Here is a 25,326-nt window from a genome sequence, read left to right as displayed (position 1 = left end):
GTAAAGCTACTGGAGTAACGCTGTGAAGCCACGCAATGCTGCAGGGGACCAAACCTGGCTTCTGTGATGGCTTTTATCTTTACAATTGGATGTGCTGATTGACTAGACCAAGTCTGACCTCTTCTGCTTTCTCTCTCGCTTTCTCTTACAGTATCTGCATTCCCTAATTCACAGCCTTTAAAACCTGATGATTAACATGGAATTATAGGGCATTACAAAATTCATTTCATAGATCTCTTGTGCAGTTTCAGGGTGGATGTTTTTTGCTGTCTAGAATCAACCATGTTTAATATCTAATAACCTGATGCCATGGCCATTTTACACACCAGTTGCCACTACAGACACAGTTTTTTTTCCTGTTCAGTATGTTTGGACTAAAATGTAGAAACTGCCATCACCTTAATCCCCAGTCAAATCCAACTAGTCTTACCATCCTGTTATAGACAAACTACCTTACTGATCCATTAAGCAGATAGCCACATGATGTAGACACAGACAGAGGAGAAGCTGTGCTGTATTCTTAGGAAATTTGGGACAACATGCTTCTTCAGGATCTAGGTCTCTGTCTTACAACCTTCTTTCTCACTACAAGGTGATAATAAATTCCCACATTCATGTACAATGAAATACAAAGTATGGCAGCATGGGCATTAAACTGCTATGATCTAGAGTCTAATTTATGTAGCTACAGCACAAGCAGCCTCTATAGTAAACAACAATACCAAGAAGACGATTTTTTGTCCTCACAGGCCTGAATATGAAGGCTACTATGCATTCCTGTGTCTCTTAAAGGTAAATCTCATTACAATCCTGTGAATGTTCATCTTGGGGTTAGTAAATTTCTGGGATCTACAGATAATTAACAGAACAAATTGATCTAATATGAAGACATCAGGACTGTAGGGGGAAGATGATAAAGAATAGGAACATTACCTGGTACCATATATAACCTATGTCAGCGGTCTGATCCTGTGTACTCTCTTCAGTGCTCCCACCACGGATCCAAAATAATCCTTGTGATCATGGCATTGCTGTTTTGACGTCCTCTCACTGAAGGCTGCTCCGCTCTGGCAGGTAATTCATCAATGACATGAACTGTACATGGTTCCCCCATTCATTTGCTCTATTACCACCAGCACCACGCTGAAGATCTGAAACTTTTTACTGTAATTGGCGCTATTCTTAGCTTCTTGCCTTTAAACACTTAATTGGATTAGCCTCGCGGTTTGACAGCGACAGGTCAGAGCCACCAATAGCGGGTGGCGTGAGATCAGCTACACCGATTTAACTAATCCGTCTGACGCCCAAAGGTGCGGTGGATCCTCAGCGGTAGGTGCGCTACAAGGAAGCCTGGGAAGGACGAACGACCTCGGCCGAACGAGTGGACTGTAGCCTGCTGCAGTAGGGCTGCTCCCCCACGATGATCATAACACTGCGGGCTCTCTTCGAACAAGGGGTAAGAAACCGTACTAGCTTTGTCTTGCTGCGGGAGTCGGTGCTGGGACGGTTATCCATGCCGCTTCCCAGGATCTATTGCGCGCAGCTTGTCTCTGCAGGCCCCGGGGTATCTGCGCAGGGACAAGGATAAATAGCAACCATCCAGGGCTGTCAGGTGGGTGCAGGGAGAATTTAAACTACTCAGCGCAAAGTTAACGTAATTTTACCTAATGTCCTTATTCAGTCACATGCCTTCGCAGAGCATGGCTTCGTGGATACCTTCGCTGTTGAAGCGTATAGGAACTGATGGATGAACTCTAGATGGTACCCTAACTACTATGCCATGGATTTCTGCAGAGCCTATGCACGTCGTAGTCCACAGATGATTCCACTGTTTAATATGGGCTGGAGACATAAAGATCTATTAGGCTAATAAGAGATGTAAAACGTTGCACTGATGACACCGATGATGCAATAATAGTCTAATTGTTCATTTATAGCTATAAATTGTCACTGCAGCACTTGGAAACAGACATACTAAACCCAGTAGGCTTTCATATGCCCACTGGACCAAGTTTGAAAAATACCTAACTTTAAAAGAACATAGAACGGTTTATGTTATTGATTAGTCAAAAACTGCGATGAATAGACATGTATACTAACACACAACTCAGTACCTGAGGTGAAAAATGTTTGTTCACCATCATCACTAATGTCAGAAACCTCTTCAGAAAACAATGATCATTTAGATCCAGTTGTCTGTGTTAATCTGTGTTAAAATAAATAAATAAATAAATAAAAAGATCTGTTAGTCAAGAGGAACAGCAGGGTTACACTTCCAGACTAGACCTTTGTGTTTATTTTAAGAGGACAGAATAAATCTGAAAGACATTCATATTCTGCTTTAAATGAATTCATATGTAGTGGGAAACAGGCATCAGTTTCCAATGTATTTTGTTGTGGTTACAGAAAATATGTGAATGTCTTTTTGACCTGTACGCTCAGTGATCCATAAACCACCATACAGCCTGGCACTCCCCCTGTCAGCCATTCTCTTTGTCACCAGAAAAGAAACTGTAGGGAATATGAAATTTCATCTTTCATCCTTCATTACACCAGTACTGGAAATGCTTTTTTCTTATTGTGTTTTTGGACAGAAATATGACCAATATCTCTATCTGAGCTCTGACTGATTGTCATGCAGTACAGGGTATATATTTTAAGTCAGGCCACCGTCACCCCTCTAAATTTACAACAGGAATAAAGAACATAAAATATCGTGTTTAAAACAGAGGTAGGCCAAAACAAGTCTGTTTTTAGATAGATAGATAGATAGATAGATAGATAGATAGATAGATAGATAGATAGATAGATAGATAGATAGATAGATAGGCGGAAGGAAGGAAGGATGGATGGAGGAGGTGGTGGTGGTGGGTGTGTCTCAGTGGATGAGTGACGTGCTGCTGGGACGCATGCCCCGTGCGCACTGCGCGTCCTGGCCTGTCAGTAGCAGCCAGATGGAAACGTAGGCAAGTGAATTTGGTGAGGTCATGTATTTTTAAGCTGCACAACGGAATAAATCATCCTTCGTCGGCGGTATAAACAAATAGTCCGCTGCTCCGGGACATTTCACCGCTCATCGGACCGCTGGGGGGAATCGATAGTTTGATTTGATGACAGAGGTAAGATGAGGATTCGCACCTCTGCTCCTCGGACGTGCTTATTGTTTGGCCGTGGGGGAGGGTCGTATGTTGTCGCTATGTGCACGCTCCTTTAACGCGGCTCTTGTTCAAGGGTGATACATTGGAGTTTTCCTATGTTACTCATCCCAAATTCTCCCCTGAATATCGCTACAGTGTTATAGTCCGTACACGGCTTTCGCATGTAGACTGAGGCAGCAGCTAGTGCCACCGCCGGCTGCGCTGTGTGTTTCATGAACAGGCCCTGTCATATAACGATATTGGCTGTCATTATCTCTGCCATAATGTCTTCTTGTGCAACGTTCAGGCTCCAGCACGCATGGCTCTTCTCTGATGCAGCGGTTTGTGCGGTCATTTACCTGCCAGCTATACCGCTGCCGTCGACAAGAGACAGAAGACCAGGGGTCGTGTGGCCAAGGTTAACACACTGACATCGAATTGAAATAAATAGAGGATCGATGGTGGTCAGTCTCTTCTATTGATCTGTGATCTAGCAAAGCAGTTTCTTCTTTTTCTTTAAGTCTCTCTCGGCCCTGCGGACAGTTTGCGTGCGTGGACTGGAACAAAACTACTCTCAGTTTTGGATTGGTTACACAGCAAGATACTTGAAGATGATATGAGCTAGGAGTTATATTATCTATGAGGTAGATTAGTATAAAGCTGTGTATAGCTGAGATTTTCTTGTAGTTCCTCATCTGCTGATGCTCGATGCATGTAAATTGGGAGAACACGAGATGACAATCTACCTATGGACATAATATGATTTTACCTTTTAGGGTGTTTGTATTAGTTGACTGTGCATTACTAGTTTTGATGTGGGTTTGTTTTATGGTATGTGATGTTATGGACATGGCTGCTGCAGAGTATCATTTTATATTGTCTTAATATGTGGTAAAACACTGACACAGAATGTGTATTTTTGTGTTATACTGAGTATAATATATGTTGTCCCACCATGAACGGTTCTTAAAGTATGAGCTTTGGAAACCATTCATTAAATCATTAGGCTGAGGCAGCTTGTTAAGAGAAGACAAAGGAGAAGTCATTAGACAGCAGTGCACTCTAGGAATGACCCTGCTATATTTCTGCTTTTGCAGGATCCACAAGACACCTAGAAGTAATACAGCTCCCTGCCTTCAAACCCATTCAGAAGATCCAGGTGTCTTAGGTGCTGCATGAAACCACTGACTGCTGCATTCCTTGTAAATACTGCAGCTGGCACATAACTGCAATCTAATAGCGTGTAATTGATTCAGAGGAATTTGTCAATGCTGCATGTAGTTGTAAGCATCAGTACTAGTAATTTCACAACAGGTGACATTAATATTAACACTGTGTGTGACTAACTAGGAATTTAGGGGATCAGAAGATTTCCATTCAGTAAAACTTGCCTCCCTGCACTGACCTGACTTTAATTATCCTCATGGACAGCTATTACAACAAAAATAATGACCTTACAACAGAGCAGCAGATAAGTCTACATACCACTGACAGCACTGCATACTAACTACAATGTCACTCAAGCCATCATAACTCAGACAAGCGTAATTGTCTTCCTGTCTAAAATATAAAAAGAAGCGGCATGTCTATTTTCATGTTGTGAGGGAGGTGGATGTTATGTACGTCTTTGTGACGTTGGAGGAACAGAAGGAGAGCTGACTCATTTTATTCTGGCAATTATATCCCTCATATGGAGTGTGTCGGCAGAGTGGGAGAATGGGGAGGTTGATTACGTCGCTTATATAAGAGTGGAATAAAAGGAGAGGAAGCCGATGTTAGTTTTCTCCTTTTTTAGATTGTAGGTGGTTTTATTTTAATGCAAAATGAAACTTCGCGCTCGCACATTGGCATCTCTGTGTTGTGTCTTATCTGGACTCACAGCCTCTTGGTGCAACTTGACCCAGTTAACATGTGCCTGTGGAAGACCTGCTTGTAGAACTGGGCTGGAGTCCTGGGCTAGGGTCCAAACTCAAAGGAATTATCACTGGGCTTGGTTTTCCAGTGTGACAGAGTCACTCTGAGAATCATGTTTCATATGATGGAGTAGACCTCCCCGTGGCCTGCTGTTCTGCCACTCATGCTGATGATATCAAATCTTCCATCCTGGTGTGGTTGCTGAGTTGCTGAGATAAGGAACTGCAGTGCTCGCCTCAAGTGTGAAATTCACCAGCGTCTTTTCTCCTTTACTCCTAATCTGCTTTCTTAGGAGCAGGGATTTTCATTTGACTTTCTAATTTTCGCCTGGTCTGCTCAGCAGCTCTTGTGGTATCTGTGGGGGAATCCTGGCACACCACAAAATAATTAAACTGTGTGTGTCCGTCTTTGTGTGTACACAGAGGACATTTTTGGATGCGCAGAAAGCAGTAATTGAAGATTTCGCCATGAACAAAAACAAGAGAGAAAGAGAGTTCTACAGCCTAGATGTGGGAGATTCGACGTTCACAGTACTGAAGCGGTACCAGAATCTAAGACCCATCGGCTCAGGAGCACAGGGAATTGTCTGGTGAGTGTTTCAACCTCATCCATATTCAGTCCACAGCTATTTGATGAAATATGTGTCACTGTTTCCAATACGTCGCCAGAACAGTCATGAGAACATTTCATTTAATACCTCCTTAAAAAAATTACAATATAAATCTATGTAGTCTGAAAGTTTTCATGCCTCTTTTTTGTACTTTTTATTTTTTTGTTGGTGACAAAAGCACAGATTTATAGATCATTGAAGTGACATATCCATATACGATAATGTCTGCTGCCTGTAATGCTGTATTTGTGACCATATTTTTAATTTATTTGGCAACTTTGTTTCTGCAGCTCGGCTTATGACCAAATCCTTGAACGAAATGTTGCCATCAAGAAGCTGAGTCGGCCATTTCAAAATCAAACCCATGCCAAGAGGGCATACAGAGAGCTAGTCCTAATGAAATGTGTCAATCACAAAAATGTAAGTATGCAGATATATTCAGTTACATTACATTTCACCACTGGGAGACATGTCATTTTGGATTAGCAAAATGTCAATGGTATTTGTATGCTTATATGTTTATGTAACACAAATGATGCTTTAATGTAAATAATGTGTTAACATTAGTCTGATTCATGTCATTTTATACCCACAGATTATTGGCCTATTAAATGTATTTACACCACAAAAATCATTAGAAGAATTCCAAGATGTGTAAGTAACTACATGTGTGTTGTGTGTGTTTGTTTATACAGTATGTACCGTTCATAAAACTGAATTACTCCCTCTTGTGTATTTGCTGAAGTGCTTCTTTCAATGCTCATGTAAATTGTTTCTGCTCTGTCAGTTACTTGGTGATGGAGCTGATGGATGCCAACCTGTGCCAGGTCATTCAGATGGAGCTGGACCATGAGCGGCTGTCCTATCTGCTCTATCAGATGTTGTGTGGTATCAAACACCTCCATGCTGCTGGCATCATTCACAGGGTAAGCATCAGCTGGCCAGGACTATGCAGACTAGTGCCAGGCCAGTGTCCTGAAGAGGAACTGTTAAACCTGCTAGGATACTTGACACTGAAGTGTAAGGGCAAACGGTCAACTGGCACACTATTAGATGATGAATATAATCCTTTAATTACCAACAAAACCCTCTAAAAATATATTGGAGATGTTTTGTGTTAAGGATTTGTTTTTAAAACGTTGGTGGGGAAATATTAACATTTGTGTCATTGTTGTGACTGTAAAACCTAAATTCAAAGCTAGTATTCTTAATGAAGTGTGCTTGAACAAGACCCTGAATTTCAAGCAGCTTTTTCTGAGGCTCATTTGAGCCAGTACAGATTTCTGACCTCCTTGTCAAATAGGGCAGGTGTATGTATAAGTTTCCCATGTGGATATCTGAATAATGAGCAGGTGAATGTATGATTGTGTGCAATTTACAATTGTGCCTCATCATGGAGAGAAAGACTCTCAACAAAAACAAAATCATTATTGTAAAATGTCACTGCTTGATTAATCTGGAACCTGGAAACATGAAATGCATTTGCTGCCAGCAAGGAGAACACCTCAATAAGTAATTTGTACTGCAGAGAAACAAGACAGATCAAAGCCATCTTTAAAAAGTAGGTGCAGCAGGAGCCGGAATCTGTGGTATATTAGCTGGATGTTGCTCATGATGGAAAATTTAGCACTCTATTATCTTGTAACATGTACAGGCAATTAACATTTTGTCTCAGAGTGGTTATTCCCTCCTTCATGCCAGTTGTCGTGAGGATATTGTCACTATATTTATAATATTATAACCTCTTCTTCTGCTACAAAATTACATCTAAAAAAAACTACATTCTGGTGTGTGTTCCTCTGTAGGACCTCAAGCCCAGTAACATAGTCGTCAAGTCAGATTGTACACTGAAGATTTTGGACTTTGGTTTGGCTCGAACGGCCGCCACAGGCCTCCTGATGACACCATATGTGGTTACACGCTACTACAGAGCACCTGAGGTTATCCTGGGCATGGGCTATCAAGCCAATGGTTAGTGATTACCTATGCACTGTTACGACTGCACCTCTCATTCAGTCCATCTACAGTGTCAACTCTAAATGATTTTCATTGTTTAAAAAAATGAATTACAGTTACACTGATAACTTAAAAGACTTTTCTTTTAAAGCTTTTGTGTCAGATCTGTTATAACCCATACACAGGGACCTGCAGATAAATCTTCCTGTTAGTGCTGTGTAAGCCGCTTCTGCACATAATGGGAATTTGTTGTAAGAAACTGCTCACTAACTAGCCTCCTACGTGTAACTAACCTGTTGTCATGCATTCCTCTCACCTCTTATTGGCTTTGTTTGCCATGTTCCACTTCGCTAGTGGACATATGGTCTGTGGGCTGCATACTGGCAGAAATGGTTCGCCATAAAATCCTCTTCCCAGGAAGGGACTGTATCCTTGGGTCTTTTAAAAACTTCTTCACACTGTTAATCTTAACAGTCTTTGAAAAGTGTTTGCGCTTTCCATGGTCAGTTTTTGGCTTGAATATGATATTTCGTGCCAGGCTGTGGGGAATAGTTAATATAATTCAGTGTAACATGCCTCATTCAAAGCTTTCTGGCAGTCATGCGCTGTAAAGTTTCATCACTGTGTCAGTTTTCATTTTTATCTGCTCAACACTGCATTGCTTCCTCTCATATATCTGGCTGATGCTGCATGGTCTCCATTTTCATTTCCACACATCATCAAACCGCCACCATTCTGTTTGCCTTCTTCTCAGTTTGTTTGTTGTTTTTTGTGCTTTTTTGTTTTTCCTCATCATTTCATTTGCATGTCCACCTCCCTGTCATCTATACGTCCACCTCCAGTGGACGTATGGTCAGTGGGCTGTATAGTGGCCGAGATGATCAGGGGAAGTGTGTTGTTCCCCGGCACTGATCGTATCCTTCCCCATCATTGATTGATACCATATCATCACTTCATTCTGTGTGAAAAGATCCAACACCATCCTGAGAGTTTCCCTTTGTCACTTTCCTACCCAAGAAATATGACCTCCATCATTACTCTGCTGCACCCACCTATTGTGAGAACTTAAAGCGAAATCAGATGATAAAGGGCAGTACCTGTGAGAGAGTATGTAGTTGTGTATTAGCTTTATAGGAAAGGAGAGAGCAGCTGCATCACTATAGATCATCTGAACTACATATGTGTGTTTGTGTGTGTGTGTAGGCTACAAAAGTAAAGCTGTTGATGTATGCAGAAAGTTAAATGTCACAGCCCTAATGTGTTGCAGTATGTGTATGGTAGTGGACAGTGAGCGTGTGGCGTTTCCTTAACATTTACACTTCAGACATCGACCAGTGGAACAAAGTAATTGAGCAGCTAGGCACTCCATCTCAGGATTTCCTAATGAAACTGAATCAGTCCGTAAGAACGTACGTAGAAAACAGGCCACGCTATGCTGGATACAGCTTTGAGAAACTCTTCCCAGATGTGCTCTTCCCTGCGGACTCTGACCACAACAAACTGAAAGGTGTGTTATCGTATCATAACCGAAAGCATCGAGAACACATTCATCAAACCACATTTGTAGTCTTGTGATTAACGGCGCAACATCTTATCTATTTGTTGTTTCTTCCCTCAGCGAGCCAAGCCAGAGATCTCTTATCCAAGATGTTAGTAATTGATGCCTCCAAGCGCATCTCTGTAGACGAGGCTCTGCAACACCCCTATATTAATGTTTGGTATGACCCAGCAGAAGTGGAAGCGGTAAGTGGATCGCTGATCAGACCGCGTGAGACTGAAATGGGTCACACGAGATTTTAATTACATCACTTGAAATGGAAAGTTGGCATCGTTCTTGTACCACCAGTGTGCCGTGTAAATCCATTTTCTCTTTCTTAGCCCCCTCCGAAGATACCAGACAAAACGCTGGATGAGAGGGACCATACTGTGGAAGAGTGGAAAGGTGAGACAGCATATTAAGATAATTAACACTACACTCAACACTTCACTTTTCACTGTCAGTTTTGGTGTATTATTTACCCTCTGGTTCCTGAGGCAGCACCGGAACTAACCACAGTCCCAGATTGTAGTACCTGAGAGTTTTCATGATAAAATACATTTATTTAGAAATGTAATTGTGTGTCCACATTGATTCACCACTTTAAAACACAACAAGTTATTGATTAAGAAGCTGAATTTTAGATAGCTAAATAGCTGCATTACTATACAACTAACAGTCACCATTAGGGCTTTGTATTATAGTTAATTCATTCAATTTTGTGTAGATCAAATGTGTTTACAATGAAATAGAAATGGTCAGCTGGTCAGATTGTATGATTAGCAGTTTATCAGTGATGACATGATTATTTTCTATTCATGGAAAGCACAAAAATAAACCATGTGCAAAGAAATCCAGTAGGCCAGCCAGTGAATGTGTAGAAATGCAGTCAGTTGTTTACAGACATTGTTGCCGAAGGAGCTCTGTATCTCCACTATAGCTGCCAGAGGGTGCATTGCGTGACTTGAAATCCCCTTTTTAAAACCTCCCAGTTAATGTTTTCCACTGTGGGGAACCTGATTCTGTGGAGCATGAGAGGCCTTAAGATTGTGAGTAAATATCACTTTCAGTTGTGCAGATGAGCTCATCTCTAACCCCTGCCAGGTGATAATGACCCCTCACTCATTTTTAGAAGGGTCACACCAGCACAGCCTGTCCAAATTAGAAACATGATGCTGTTTGGACTGTACAGTATGCAGCACACTCTGACTGTACAGAAAAAAAGTGTATTACATACTGTGCATACATGCATCAATTATTTCTCTCTGTCTCCCTTGTCTCATTTAACCTTCCTCTGCTCTTTTATTTGTAGAGTTGATTTATAAAGAAGTGAGTGAATGGGAGGAATGGACAAAAAATGGAGTGATAAGAGGCCAACCACCTCCTTTAGGTGAGTAATCATTATAACTCTGGGAGATGAGAAGAGGTGGAAAGGATGAATTACAGTGAATCAATACTATTTTTGTTTGTTAGAGGCTCATGGTGTCAGACACTGACTCAGTCTGTGTGATTGAGTAATGCAAAAATGCTAATGCTTAAAAAAAATTATATATATTATGTTTGTGTTTGTTTATGTTCATTGCATACTTTGCACATGCACACAATCCAGTTAAAACTAATTTGGTGATTTGCAGGTTTAATAAAGGCATCTGAGTTAAATCTCGGATAAATGTGGTTGGAAAGTTTAAAAGGTTCTTCAAAGTTACTTAAAACAGCATTTCAGTATTTCAGTTAAGTACAACATTGCATTAGTGCCAAAATCGAGATTTTGGGAATAAAGATGACATATTTCAATAATAAAGTTGTTTTTTTCAGCTAAGTTCAGATATTCTTTGAATATATTCCTAACATTTCAATAATGAAGTCATGTATTTGAAGAAAAAATTGTAATATTTTAAGACTAAAGTAGAGATATTTCAAGAATAAAACTGAAATATTTTGAGGATATGGTTTTTATTTGATTTGGTATTTTAAGAATCATATTGCCAAGCAAGCAGCAAAGCAAATGGGGACACAGAGGTGACATAGCCTACAGACATGGAACAGCAGCAGTGTACCAGTCATAGGATAGTGAAAAATACTATATAAACTGTATGTATTTATTGTCAGGGAAAGTAAAAGATGGTCTACCCAGTTCAGTTATAACATACAACAACTTGAAGCAATTTTTATCTTGCAGTTCTGTTGCTTTATTCTCATATTATAACTTTTCTCTTGTAATATTCACACATTTTTCTTAAAATATCATGACTGTATTCTCTGATTATTGTGACTTTTTTTCCCCAAACGTATCAACTTTATTTTTTGAAATCTCAGATTTAATTCCATTGTAGTGAAGCAGCTTCACAAAATATATAACTGAAATTGTTAATTTACTGAGACATCTTAAATTTTTCAAAAAGGTTTAGCCTGGTTTTAACCATCTTTTGACATGCAAATGACCACATCAATGCTTACTGGGAATTTAAAGTTTGAGGCACTGTTTACATGTGCATCCTGTATGATCCTGTATATTTCAATGAAACCTATGCGTTGACGTGTGTTTTTCGCAGCACAGGTGCAGCAGTGATCGACAGCCCCCCTCAGCCCACATCCTCCTCTTCTTCGGCCAATGACGTCTCGTCCATGTCCACAGAACCCACGGACCCAAGCAGTGACCCCACCATGACCTCTGAAACAGACAGCAGCTTGGACAGCCATACCTCTCTGGGTGCACTGGCTTGCTGTAGATAACGGACACATACAGTACACATACACACAAACCACACAAAAAACAAACCTTTCCTCATCAGTCAGTGTGTGATGGGAAAGGGTTTAGGCCAATGGAACTTCTCATGTTAGTTTGTAGAGCTGCGCTTCTAATGTACAGTTTGTTTTTATTTCCCCTCCCTCTATACTGCTGTAAATGATTGTGGTTTGAAATAGTATCATTACTGTATTTTTGCTGCAGAGAAACAGAGTATGTTTTGATGTGAATCTGTGATGTATGTTATGAAAGAGAGGGATTTGACTGTACTTTACACATTGCTGTTTTTTAGCTACTGCCAACAGCCAACTATCATACCGTTAGCACTGCAATATTATGTTAAGTATATTTTTGCATTTTTTTATTATTTTTGGGACATTTGAATGAATCTACACCAATTCTCTCACCAAAAGTAGACTAGAGCACATTTCATCTTGGATCCTAAATGCAAATGGATGATTTTATTTTGACATTGTTCCTCATCTTTCTTGTAGAAAGCATCCTAAGTTAACTTATGTCTTAGTATTATGTCACCGCTGATTGTGTATCTTGACAAGCAGTCAAATGATCTGTTGCCCTGACACTGAATTTCTTTTTTACTATAGCATACTGTAAACTGACTGTATTTTAACTTGTTTATTTACTTAGGTATAATATGTAGGTGATGGTCTGTTGGATGAGGAAGAACAGGGTGAATGTAAGTGAATAGAAATGTGGCATTGTAAGGAGCCAATGATTACTGTTAGCGCTGTAACATGTTAATATAGGCCACTCCACTGGCTAGAATGAATGAGCTGTATTTAGGGACTGTCACTAGAGACTAAGTCTAAGTTAGTCACTTTACCCTTCTGGCAGGTTCTTTCAGACATTATTCACAGCTGTCTGATATTTATATTTCATTTAAGTGCCCTTACTCAGTTCGGTGATTTTTTTTTTTTTTTTCTTTTTTTCAGTCCTCTCCGTGGCAGATGCTCCTCTCTTCTGTGGTGCATCTTTCTGAGTTCTACCTCACATATGCACACACACTCAAACACATGTTTTTGAAGAAAACAGTATGTATATCATGGCACACATCATTCGAAAGAAATGCGAAAAAAGATCTTTTTTTCCGCATTTGTGTTATTTATTTATTTATTTATTTCAAGCTAGGACGCGTCTATTGTATGTAATGTACATTTCATTCAGAAGTACTATTTATATGCATTTTGTTTCACTTTTTGTTTGTTTTCTGTGCAATATAATTCATAGATTAGCATACATGGTAATTGATCTGTACATTTTAATGTAGATGTATGTATGTTTCTGAGAGTCAGGAAACAGACATTTACTACCTGCCATGGTAACCTTTGGATGTATTTTATGGCTCAAATTCCCAACCTGTCCCCCTTTTCATGGTTGGGCACTCCAGGCAGTGACCCCTAGCATCAGCTCCCAGAATGCACTTTGGGGATTGTGACGCATGTCCTGACCCTTTCTGTGCCACATCTCAAATGACTATTGTGGCTTCCTTTTTTGTGGTTTTGTTTCTCCTCTCCAATTCCTCAAAAATAGAAAAGTTAGAATAGACTACGCATGAGTTTTCTCTGAGCAAATCTGGTTTTAGTGCAGGTACATTTAGAGGACAGAAAGAAAAGCCATTCAGCACTACTGGGATGATACTGCAGTCTTCTTATGGTCTGGCCAAATGCTGACAGCAAAGCATAAACCTGTTGTGTGTTATGCTAAGGCCAGATGTGTGAATTTTAGCCTTTGGATCTGGAATTGCCTCACTAACAGACCAATTATATACATCAGAAGTGGAAACTGTCTACAGTACCTTCAACTCAATCAAATAAAAGAGTTGAATTTTAATGTCTCACGTTGTTCTTTCTTGGACTGTCAAGTTAAGATTTCTGTCAAGAATATGAGTCCTAATGGTAAATTAACAGTGTTTATGGGAGGACACCACTTCATATCATTAATAAGGCTTTTACTGTTCTTTTACAGAGGTGTTTAGTCAATAAATAATCAGCTACATGACCTATGGAGTATAATAGTGAGGAAGTTTGTGGAATGGTAAAATGAGAGACGCTTGGTCCGGAGGAGTTCTCGTTTGGCACCGGCACTGGTCAGTGTAGGCACAAGACGGCCGTACTAAAGAGGATACGATGGCAAGTAGTACTGCTCTAGAGGTATTTGGTCTTCAAAGCTTTGGGGCTGGCTGGTCTTCCCAGTAATTGAGCTTCTCCTCCTCTGATGGACCAGATGAAGGCAGGTTGGTCTTGTCTAGTTGGTCCGTGCTGCTCCTGTGGTCAGATCTCCAAGGGTTTTGAAGAACTCCTCCATCTCTTGCTGGAGGAGGATGTTTCGGTTCTCTGCATCTTGATGTGCCCGCTCCGAGTTCCTGAGTCGGATCTCCAGCATGTTAAACTTCTTCTTCTCCTGGTCCAGCTCCTCCTTCAAGGCGGTTTACCTGTGACTGGTACCTAGCGCAGGACTCCTCCAACCTCAAAGGAGAGAAGAAGAGGTTATAAATAACCATGCTGATTTTTAATTAGTTATTTGACAGGAAATGACAAGTGGCTCATTCTTACTTGCGAATACAGGTTTCATAGCTCATCCTCTGTTTCTTCAGCTCCTGCTTCAGCTTGGTCAGCATGTTGGTGAGACCTTCATTTGTTCCTGCAAGGTCATCCTCAGTACCACTTGCACTGTGATCCAGAGTATTTGTACTGTCACTGACCTCTGTGGGTCTCTCATGACCCTGCCCTGCTTTTACTGCCTTATCACTTCCCTCTGGCTCAGCCAGTGAGATCTCAAAGGACGTCCAGATTGAGGAGGTGTCAGCAGGCAGGCTTAAACTAGAGGGAGCAACATTGTCATAGGCAGACAGTCTGTGGGATTGGTGAAGGGCTCTGTGAGACAGGGATGTTCGAGAGGAGTCTTCATCAGAGTCTCTCTGTGAGTCCTTAAGTGAAAGAGTAGTCTCTTTAAGGGAGAGGGTTGAATCCTTCAGAGTCGAGTCTTTTAGTCTTTCACCAGATGAGGTGGTGCGCCTGTGAGCTCGGAGAGACGACAGGCCATTCATCAGCCAGTTGCTCCCACCAGCTGCTGAAACATCCCCTGCCGATCCCCCTATCTTCCCCCTAGGGCCCCCAGACGCTGTACTGCCCTTGAAGGAACACCTCCAGGAGGGCAGGGCTTTAGACTGTTTACTAGGGCTAACAGCTACGTCACTTCCACTTTTCCCCTCAGTTTTGATATCTGCTTTTCCATCCACTTTCTCCTCTGTCTTACTTTTGCCCTTCCCTTCAATCTGAGCATCCTCACCCTTCTCCAATGTTGTAATAGGGCTCGATACAGTCAGCTTACTGTCTGAGGAAGGGGTGGAAGATTGGGACTTGTCTTTAGGGGTTTTGGAACCTGTGCCTGAGCAGGGTGGAGGGTCACTCTCGTCTTGAGACAACCATTCCACTTTGCACCTTTGGATAGGACTCTGAGGTTGCTGTGAGGAGATCTTGGTCTCTGTTTCTGGCTCCTCACGTTGGTAAAGTCGGGAGTGTTCACTGATCAGTACAGTCATCAGGTGCTGCACCTGTGAACTTCCTGTTTACAATGACAAATACACATGCATACAGTAAGAATACATCTGTATCTTTCATGGCTTTGTATTTATCATCTGGAAAGCAGAGTTTTGTTACAAATTTTGTTGAAATTATCACCAACCCTCCATCATGGTAACTGGATCCTCCACTCTAGGCCGAAGGATATTGGGTCCAAACACTGTGGCCAGATTCTGAACACTCATCTTGTTCTCATTTGAGTGAGACTGAACCTCATCCAGAAACCTGAGCAAACAGGAACCAACATTTGAATCTAGCCAACTGTATTTCCACATAAAATCTTTTTGGCACCAACTGCACAGCTTAGAAACGTTCAGAACCCCTTGTTCTTTTCTATTCAGTAAAATTCAAACTCATGAAAACAAGCGACTGAGTCATGATTCTGACTGGTGTGTGGGCTCAGCTCATGGTGTTTATATAGATGTAGAAGGCTGTGAAGACGTGCAATCATACACACTCAGAGTCAGTCAATGTGATGTCACATCGCCTGATGACGGGGATGTTATTTCTCTTGTGTGACAGGGTGACAAATCCTCAATCATCAAGTGGTGAATGGAAAACAGCAGCAAGAATTAAACTCCTCAAAGTCACATTAGTGAGCTTAAAAACTACTAATATATACAGGAGACAACAAGACAGTGTTTACATACCTACAGATGTATTTAAGGAGGTTGTAGTTGACCTGAGGAAGGGATTTCACCTGTTTGCCTAGCTCTATGATACCCTTGAACAAAAAAAAAAAAATAGGTGTTAACTATCAACATAAAGGTTTTAAAATATATCTACAATGAGATAGGCAGATATCTCAATACCATTTCTTTATCCTTGTTAAGTAGCTGAGCACAAGAGAGAAACTGTGTGTACTTGGAGAAAGGGATTATAGGCTCTGGCAGCTCCCGTATGTACAGCTTTAACAGTGAGGCCACTGTGTGGACATCTGTGGTACTGTAAGAGACAGCGCACATAAAAAATCACATTCAGCACTGATTATAGTTGGGCATGCTGTTAGAGACAAAATGCCCCCTCTCACTGCCTCACCTGTCAAACACTGGCTTCTCGCCACGGTCAAACGCATCCTGCAGCTCTCGAACATGATTGGTCTGGCCGGGGGCCCTGAAAAGGCCCTCCTCCTTGAGCCCATTCTCACGTATGAAACACACGCACTGTTCGACCAGCACAGGGACCAGTCGCTGGGGGCCACACTGGGCCTCATACAACATTGTCTCCTCTAGGTGCTGCCCAAAGACACCTGAAAAAAACGAACACCAATTAATAGTTCACAGTGTTTCCCTATATGTACCAAAGAGATTAAACTCCCCTCTTTCAAGCATTACTAATGTCTTTGCTTGATTAAAATAAACAGTGTTGTATGTAGACATTAGCGTGTGAGACTATGCATATGTTTAAGAATCACACCTCCTCCAAGTGGAGCCCATATCACTCTACGTATGGCTCTGACCCATTCCTCCATGTCACTCTGAGAATTGGCCATCAGCAGGAATGATTCATGGCTTATACCTGTTCGATCCTTTTCTCCAGCTCCCCCTGAAAGCGCAACCACATTTTATTACTTTCTGGATCAATAAAATGAAATGACTCACACATCTTAAATTGTATTTGGAATCACACATAGGGCAAATACTACTTTCATAAGTTACTTTGTTGAGCACATAAACTGTATCACCAGTAAACAACTGGGTTCTACCAATAGAAATATCAGTATTTTCAATAACCTTTATTAGCTCAAGCACCCCTGCAAAGTACAAAGATGCTGCCATGCAGCTCTGCCTCTCCTTCCTCTGGGTACACACAGCTTGATAGCACCCGGTTTGACATTTTAGTTTGACATTTTAGTTTATTTTAGTTGTACTTCTCAGTTTCTGAAGACATCACGTTTGCTATTCATAAAACACTTTTACATTTCTACTGATGGAGGTTTTTGTAGTAGATTTGGTAGGGATTGCATGTGCCTTGCTATGTAGGATATTTATCAGTACCTGCATTTACTACTAAGTCCTGCACCATGGTGCATAGTGGGTTTTGTGTGAGAGAAATGACCCAGAAAGAGTAGCATTCCCAGTGGACACCAGTAACTGCACCATGCCTCTTGCTCAGTCTCTTTTCTCTTTCTGTCCTGAACGCTTTCCTCTGTGTCTGTTTTCACTCTGGTATTTAAGTAACTATCTGTACAAAGTAACACTGGACACTGTTTTACATGTTAAAAGACAACACTGGTGTATTTGCATGTTTTACGCCATTTTCTACAATTTGAATATAGTTTGCATGATGACAACCATCTTCCAAATCAGACACTGTAAATCTGCTGACATTCATCTAATTCTAATGTGTGAATAGGCATGTATGTATGTGTATGAACGTACATATGTTTCAGTGAGGAGGAGAGGAGTGCAGTCACTGACATGCCAGTGTTCTTAGACTTACAGTAGATGCTGCACAGTGTATCTGTGCAACAGAAGATTTTTTCTACAGAAAATTCTTTGATATTAAAAGCTGAGAAAAATGTACTTACTGCCATCATTGATGGGAGCCTCATCCTCAGGATAAACTGTCAGAGTGTCAGTTAACCTGCTGCAGCATGTTAACTGTAGTTTAGAAAATAGGGGCTACACTTTATGAAGAATGGTTGCTTGCAGGTGAATCTATGCTGGCATAACCTCTATGAAGCTCTGCCATCTCAGCAACTACACACACTGTCTCATAGCTATAAACTTCATGTCTATCCAAGTACAACTTCCAACTTGTTTCAGTTCTTCTGTCTTTCTTTCTTCCATCCAAGCAGTTAGCCCTCTGATCTATGTGCTGCGCATACTGTCCACTGTTCTGACTGTCATCATGCCAACCCCACACTGTCAAGAGTATGTCAAATGTAGAAATGAATGAAGTCGTTGTTGAACTCTCAGACACAGGCTGTAGCAGTTTTATCCTTTCTGCTGTTCTGCATATTTCATGCATGTGTTACGGCCTGTGACTCATATGCAGTTTTTGATTTACTTGCACATAGTGTGATCACAGTTTCATGAAATGGAGAGATATGCCAGCAAATCTGGCTTTGGGTTAATATTTTACTGGTTGTGGTATACGTTCTGATGTTGCAGAATTTAGGGTTTCATCAGTGTCTGAACACCAAAAACTCATGAGTGTCAGACATAGTTAGTTGTGGCACTGATCTGGGAAATTATATTAAATTTGCTTTATCACAGTGGAGCATACAATTTAAAATAAAAGTCTGAAGTGGGCCCAGTGTCTGGCACTCAGTACTAAACAGATGGTTCAGCATTCCTTGAACAAGACTTACTTATTTATTGACTTCCTTACACAGCAGAGTTGTCACCATGCCAACTCACCTGGAACTATTTCAAAAAGGTGGCGGCCAGGCTCGTCCTGATGGGCAGGCAGCTCATTGACCTGACTGCCCTGAAGAGGAATACAGCCCTGTAGGAGAAAGGAGAGGAAGGCGAGAGATAGACAGATAGAAAGACACAGTGACAGACAGACAGGCATGAGGAAAACACCCATATCAACAATATTCAGAGGCCAAACAAGAAATCAATTAGTGGTTCTGGACTTAGACGTGTAATGCATGTTAAACATTACAAAGTTCTGAGCACTCTGGGCTCTGGGCATTTGTCCAGTAGAGGGAGGTAATGATGATGGACGAAGGGATGACTCAGGGAAACATCTCTTCCTCTATTTATCCCTGTGCTGCTTCCTGATGTACTTGGATTTATGAACACGCACAGAGAGGGTCAAAGGTCACCTACTAAGTGCTAACAGCAGAACCACAGGGCAGCTAGTTACCACATTAGCAGTGTGTGTGTCAAGGCAATAACAACACACCAATGCTGTAATGGAGATTGTAGGGGTGTCTCAATGGAGGATGGATGATTTTTGTGGGAAAGACGAATGGATGTTGTTTCTAGCTATAACTTGATAGATAAGTGCGTGTCGCTGTCACACAACGTAGAAAAGCTTTATTTTACTTAAGGGCAACAAAATGTATTTTGTCCTCCTGATTTCGAAGACTCAATGAGCTATTTTCAGAGTTGGAGAACACACATCGGATCAACTGGCCCCAGGGAAAAATACTGATCACATAAATTCATGAAGCTTGAATATTTATCAGGCTTCAAACCAGAATTAATTCAAACACACAGCAAGGTGACAGCAGCTGATCGTGTTGTATATGTACTCAATAAGTGTTATTTTGTGAGTGTCACCTGTGCCTTGGTTTCATCCTGATCCTTGTAGAAATACAGCGCTTCAGTCCTCAGGACAAACCAACGCAGCTGCCAGTTTTTCATGATGCTCCGCTGTCTCTTCAGCCAGCCAGCCTTCAGTGCTTTCTCCTGATCCAGAGGCGAGCAGGGCCTGGACACACGAGACAGCTCTCCAAGCACCATGCTCTTGGACCGTGCTGCACACACACATATAGAAAGTGAGCAAAAAGGAGCTTTAGAGCACTAGAGTGAGACAGAGATGAAGAAGTAGTTGCATGGAGACAGAGAACACATTTTATTTTGGGATTTTCTTTCTTAGTTGTTTTGCTGTTATTCTAGAAATTCACCTAGAGAGAGCCACAATCATTATTCACAGAAGTCTCCCTTGGGTGCAGCTAAGCCCACAGGCTTGTCCATGCATCCAGATTTCCTATTAAGTCAAATTACCAAGACACGGCCTCCATTTTGTAGCAGAGACATCCTGCATTAAGATGACATCCATCTATCTATTCCAATGCATTTTATTATGTGTTTCAGATATTAATAAGGGCATATATCATTTCCAATTCCATTGCTGTACAGAGAGGAATTTTGTTTTGGATCAGGTTGCGCTTTAACTGTTACAGACTAATTACAAGCATGGATTATATATTAGCATCTATATGCCAAAGGTATAGAGCAAAAACAGCAACTGTAGATTGATCCCTAGGGAGTCAGGGCAAGAGAGAGAAAGAGATAAACAGAAGGCATAGAGAGAGGAGAGAGAAATCAATGGCGTCTTTTTTCCTGTTAATTGCATCTCGCTTTCTGCTGAGGACAGCAGGGAAGGTATCTGTAAGGGCCTGGACTGAAATCTCTCTTTCTGTTTCTCTCTCCTGTTATCTCTCTCTCTCTCTCTCTCTCTTACTTATCAGCTCTCTGTCTGGACTCCTCATTTTATTTCTCCCCTTTCTGGACATCCTTCATTTGCAGAGTCATGATTGCTGTGAAGACAGAAGCCTGGAGCCCATGTGAAGCAGTCATTAACAAAACTGTACGCTGACAGCAGAAGCAGACAGAGCAGGTTCTATAAATACAGCAGACATGGCCACCTGGTGCACATCCTTAAAAAAAGGCAAGAAATCTAAGAGACAAACTGTTTTTTAAGAACTGTTAGCGTGCAAGGATCGAAGTATCATCTTTTCAGCAAATGATTATCATTATTCAGAGTACTTCATCTCATATTTGCTAAATAACAAATTTAAACAGAGATTTATTGTTGTAGTTGGAGCTAATTTTAACTATTTAATATGTTTTGGGCAGTTTATAGCAGTACATAATATTTTATGAGGATCATATTTTGTAAAATCTGTAGAGAAAATAGTCAGATATGTAAAATAAAAGTAGTGGAATAAAAAGTACAACACTTAGTTTTGAACTGTAGTGGAGCAGAAGTTTGAAGTAAAGTATAAAATTGAAATTCAAATTTGTACTTAAATACAAAACCTGGGTAAACATACTTGTATACGGTGCATTCCAAATTCACATATTAACTTTTTGATATTCATTAAATGAATGAAAATAAATGAAACCATATTTACAGAATTTTGTAATGATTATAATTAACATCAAAATTTCTTCAGCTGTGAATTTGAGTGTGAATGGTTGCTGTCTCTATGTGTTGGCCCTACGATAGACTGGTGATCTGTTCAGGGTGTACCCCACCTCTTGCCCAATGTCAGCTGGGATTGGCTCTAGCCCTTAAGGATAAGTGGTGTAGTTAATGGATGGATGGATGGACTGACTGAGTTTGGACATGGTCTTGTGAATGAAATCTTGCAGAAATTATAAAATGGCATCAAGTCCTCAGGGTAATTTTGCACCCATAGTCCCTCAAAAAGATCATATCTTGTTGACTAAAGCCCTTCATTATTCATTCAACTGTCCTTATGTTGAACAATTACTCAACCAAACAGATGGAGATGGAGAGAAACTTCAACCACATCTGATTACTCAGTTTTACACAGAGTTTTACCAATAACATCTTCCCGTAAGACTCCACTCTCCACTGAACTGCTTAGTATTCGGGTCTGATATCTAAGCTTCTGAGTGCAGATCCAGCTCTGGGATGCTGTCTGACTTTGCCCTGAATGATGTTGCATAAAAGGGTCAGAGGAGAGCAGAGCTGGCAATCTAACCAAAGGAGTATACCATTACAGCAAATGAGAGATGGCAAGCGCACAAAACGTGGCAAGCAAACTGAAGTGGCCACTGCGTTCTCCAACTGTGCTCATGAAGGAGAAACAAGAGGCACTTCTCCTTCCCATCATCATTTATGGTCTTATTTTTACGGCTGGTCTAGAATAAAGACAACAACAACCAGGGGAGAAATGAAGCCCAGCCTAAACACACACACTGTAGTAAGGGTTCTTGAAGCTGCTGCTAGCCAATATTTCACTCTGTTGTGGCCATTTTCATGCAAAAATGTGAAATTAAATCAAGCAAATCAGTGGCAATGCCCCTGAAACTGCAATCACGAGGATACTCTCGTCTAAAAAACCAGTGGGTCCTTTTAGTTTTTAAGCGCAGTGTGTCGGTTAGCAACCACCTGCTATGAAGAGCACAGCAGGTATTTATACTCTGCATCATGATAATCTTAGTGCTAGGAGTTGTCTCTGTGGTTTACAGCTTCCATATTCATCTTCACACAGTCATGTGAGAGGCATGCATATGTGGTGTCCTGACTTCAGTGGTCACAAGTGGATTTTACACAGCATTAGAGGAACTATGTTTGACAGTCAGCTGTTGTGATTTACAGGAGTGGAGAGCCATGCATTCCCCTCAACACCCCTTTTCTAGAGTCTGTCACCTGCTCAAAACGACAACCCCAATAGCTGGGGTAAACCTTGAACAAACAGAGAAACAGGAGTCATCTGTTCAGGTGTGAACATGTCATGGGTACAGACCAGTGCAATAGAGAGAATTATCCCTTCCAGCAGTCATGTTCACTACAACCCACAATATCTCCATCAGGATCAATTCCTCTAGGAATGAGGACAGTATAATTAAGAGACGTGAGGGATGACATCACCCTGTAGTAGTGCCTGTTAAGTCTCAATGAGCACAGCAGATAAAGCCTCAATGCTTCAGATAAAAAAATAAAAATAAAAAAAAAACTGCTAATTGCTAATAGCAATAATCACTGGGATGTAGAATGACACTAGTGTGCAGATTTGGCACAAGTCTGGCATTGTTACACCTTTTGATGTCATTATCAATGAAAGCACTAACAACAATAATGATGGTATTATTATTAGAAAGACAGCAGGTCAGATGGAGCTTTGCAAAGACAGCAAGAGAGGGAAAGAAAGAGATGGACTGCAGAGAGGACAGTAAGAAGGAAGAGAAAAGAGATGGAGCGCACAGGAGGGATGGAGAAACAGGAGGAGGGACTGTGCTTACCCCGGCGTGCCTGTTTTATCTTGGGGCTCAGCATGGTTACCGTTGCTGTGCTGCTCCCTCTCACAGAGACATGACTGCATCCCTCTGTTCACACACTATTCCTCAACCACACACACACACACACTCAGCACTTCACGCTGCTGCCTCGCCCTGTTACTCCTCATCCTCTTCGAGCATCTCTCTCTCCCGGCTCACTGGCTTGCACTTGGACACTGCCTCCATCTGATTTCACACACACACATACATACACGCACACACACTTACAAGCACTTAACCACACACTCTCCTCTTCCTCCTCTCTTTCCTTTTCGTCTCACTCCCCCTCTCTGTCCCACTGGCCCGGCGTGCTGTTGTTCTCACATACCTAGAGCCCTGCCCACTCTCTCTCTTTCTTTCTCTCTCTCTCTCCCTCTCCTCTTTTGCTATCTGTCTCTCTGCCTTCTGCTGCACACTTCCAGTATCAGTTTCTCACCGTCTATAAATATGTCTGGCTGTGTGTCCTCTGTCTTGTCATCCATTTCTTTACATTGGCTCCACCATCGCTCCACAGTCTTCACAATCCTTCCAGCTGTTTGCTCATGGAGATTTGATTATGGTCTTGCCTTTACCTGAAGTACAACCTCAAATCAATACATCAGATTTAACCAACACCATTCTTACCATTAAATATCTGATGCAGAGCAAGTGGGGATGTCATTGTATTGTCTGTACCTATAAACAATTGCAGATGTATGGCAGGGCTGATAATTTTGGTTGGACATGTGTTTAAAACTGACAAAACTTGACTTGACTGTGACTCATTCAGGCTTAGATTTATAGTCTGAGGGGAAATGCCACACTACTCAGTCACACAGCAATCTGTATGGTGAAAGCCACGGCACTCAGGGGTATGATGTTCTTGTTCCTATTCTGTCTGGTAGTGATGTGATAAAGCAGATAAATGCTGCAGTTCAAGAGGCTGGATGAGACTCAAATGCAGCACAGAGACACTGCTGGAGGGGGCGAGCTGACTGAGGTTTCTCCTATGAAAAAATAACCTACTCAGCTCACACATAGCTATCAGTCGATGAAAAATGATTAACACTATGCACTGCTTTTACAAAGGCTATATAAGGGAGTAGAAGTACATTGGCAACACAACTTTAAGTTTAATTCTATATACGTTCATAAAAGCAGCTGCTACCCTGACAGACACAGAAGAGTTCATATAGAGAGATATGATAGAGAAATGGTGTGGACCCATTAATCATAATCTTGAAATCAGAGCTTATTACTTTAGATGAGAGCTCAGCTATCTAGCCAGCAGAATCATAAGTAGTAAAATAGATGATCACCATGATTGATAAATGATCATCTACACAAGAACAAACTTAAAAATAGAGTTTTACCTGACAATTCCTTAGGTTTGTCACTGGACAGAGGAGTCCTGGATGGTTTCATGGCAGTGAACCAATCTGCACAGTGTATCCTTCTCCACTAGGTCCATTTCTAGAGCCATAAATCACATACACACACACAGGAACACTCAGAGTTTAGACAATAGCTATACTGAAATCTCAGCCCTCTATTTAATTGCTAATCACTAAGAAACAAATCCAATGACATTCACATACCCGAGGAGAAGGGACTACTATACTTGCCATCCACACACCAATGACGTGTGCCCAGGGAATGCTGATGTGAACAGATTCTGATAGAAGGCAGGAAATAAAGACAGTCATGCGAGTATTACTTGCCGTGTCATCTCAGATAGGCAGACCAGTTGACTCTCAGTCGCCTAGAGCTTTGAGACTCTGCGTGCTGCACAAGAAAGCATCACATAGTCCCCGGCAGCTGCTGTTATTGGTACTGCTTTACAGAAAAATGCTTTCCCACCGTCTCCCTCATCTGAATTTTTAGTCTGTCTGTCACTCAGGAAGTGAGCTGACTTGATGGAGAAGTGAAAACTGCTGACTTCTGTTTAAAAAACATTACGAGTTTCTGCTTTAAATGTTATCACTGTACGTTTTCTCTGCCCACAAGAGTACAATTCAGTGCTCTGGCTGCTGGTGATTTGCTTATGTAAATCAAAAGGAAAAGCTCTTAAAAGCCTGTTTCTCTGTAGCTACACAATGAGACAAAAGACAAAGTTTTTTAATATGAAAG

At 41.3% G+C, this 25,326-nt stretch overlaps 2 protein-coding genes across 6 annotated transcripts; one reads left to right on the top strand and one right to left on the bottom strand.

Moving 5' to 3' along the window:
• Positions 1 to 950: 950 nt before the first annotated feature.
• Positions 951 to 13,751, top strand: mapk8a (mitogen-activated protein kinase 8a). Of its 5 annotated transcripts, XM_051076500.1 has the most exons (13): positions 953 to 1,074; positions 1,311 to 1,456; positions 5,474 to 5,640; positions 5,952 to 6,081; positions 6,257 to 6,315; positions 6,449 to 6,587; positions 7,467 to 7,632; positions 8,460 to 8,531; positions 8,942 to 9,124; positions 9,236 to 9,360; positions 9,496 to 9,559; positions 10,467 to 10,544; positions 11,712 to 13,751. In XM_051076500.1, exons 2-13 carry the CDS (start codon positions 1,421 to 1,423, stop codon positions 11,885 to 11,887), a joined length of 1,395 nt encoding a protein of 464 aa, XP_050932457.1. In that variant the 5' UTR covers positions 953 to 1,074; positions 1,311 to 1,420; the 3' UTR covers positions 11,888 to 13,751. The 5 variants fall into 5 exon arrangements, with proteins under 5 accessions (XP_050932459.1, XP_050932457.1, XP_018539735.1 ...); XM_051076502.1 differs by having other exon boundaries at positions 951 to 1,456; positions 11,707 to 11,869; XM_018684219.2 differs by having other exon boundaries at positions 953 to 1,456.
• Positions 13,752 to 13,852: 101 nt separating this feature from the next.
• arhgap22 (Rho GTPase activating protein 22) lies at positions 13,853 to 23,647 on the bottom strand. Its single transcript, XM_018684217.2, is given in 11 exon segments — positions 13,853 to 14,336; positions 14,338 to 14,386; positions 14,474 to 15,485; positions 15,606 to 15,727; positions 16,153 to 16,226; positions 16,315 to 16,447; positions 16,541 to 16,751; positions 16,919 to 17,047; positions 18,868 to 18,955; positions 19,741 to 19,937; positions 23,182 to 23,647. Coding segments are annotated over 11 exon segments (2,220 nt in total). The 5' UTR covers positions 23,216 to 23,647; the 3' UTR covers positions 13,853 to 14,165.
• Between the last annotated feature and the right edge of the window lie 1,679 nt (positions 23,648 to 25,326).

The sequence above is a fragment of the Lates calcarifer genome, linkage group LG16_LG22 (genome assembly GCF_001640805.2).
Source record: "Lates calcarifer isolate ASB-BC8 linkage group LG16_LG22, TLL_Latcal_v3, whole genome shotgun sequence".
Classification (NCBI taxonomy): Eukaryota; Metazoa; Chordata; class Actinopteri; family Centropomidae; genus Lates; species Lates calcarifer.
Note: the sequence above shows the minus strand (reverse complement) of the source record. Positions and strands in the feature narration are given on the sequence as shown.

Excerpts from the sequence above, each read along its gene's own strand:
- mapk8a (XM_051076500.1), top strand. The coding sequence starts at position 1,421 with ATGATCATAACACTGCGGGCTCTCTTCGAACAAGGG. Across the intron at positions 1,457-5,473 it reads GGGCTCTCTTCGAACAAGGG|AGGACATTTTTGGATGCGCA; the intron begins GTAAGAAACCGT and ends GTGTGTACACAG. Across the intron at positions 6,082-6,256 it reads AATGTGTCAATCACAAAAAT|ATTATTGGCCTATTAAATGT; the intron begins GTAAGTATGCAG and ends TTATACCCACAG.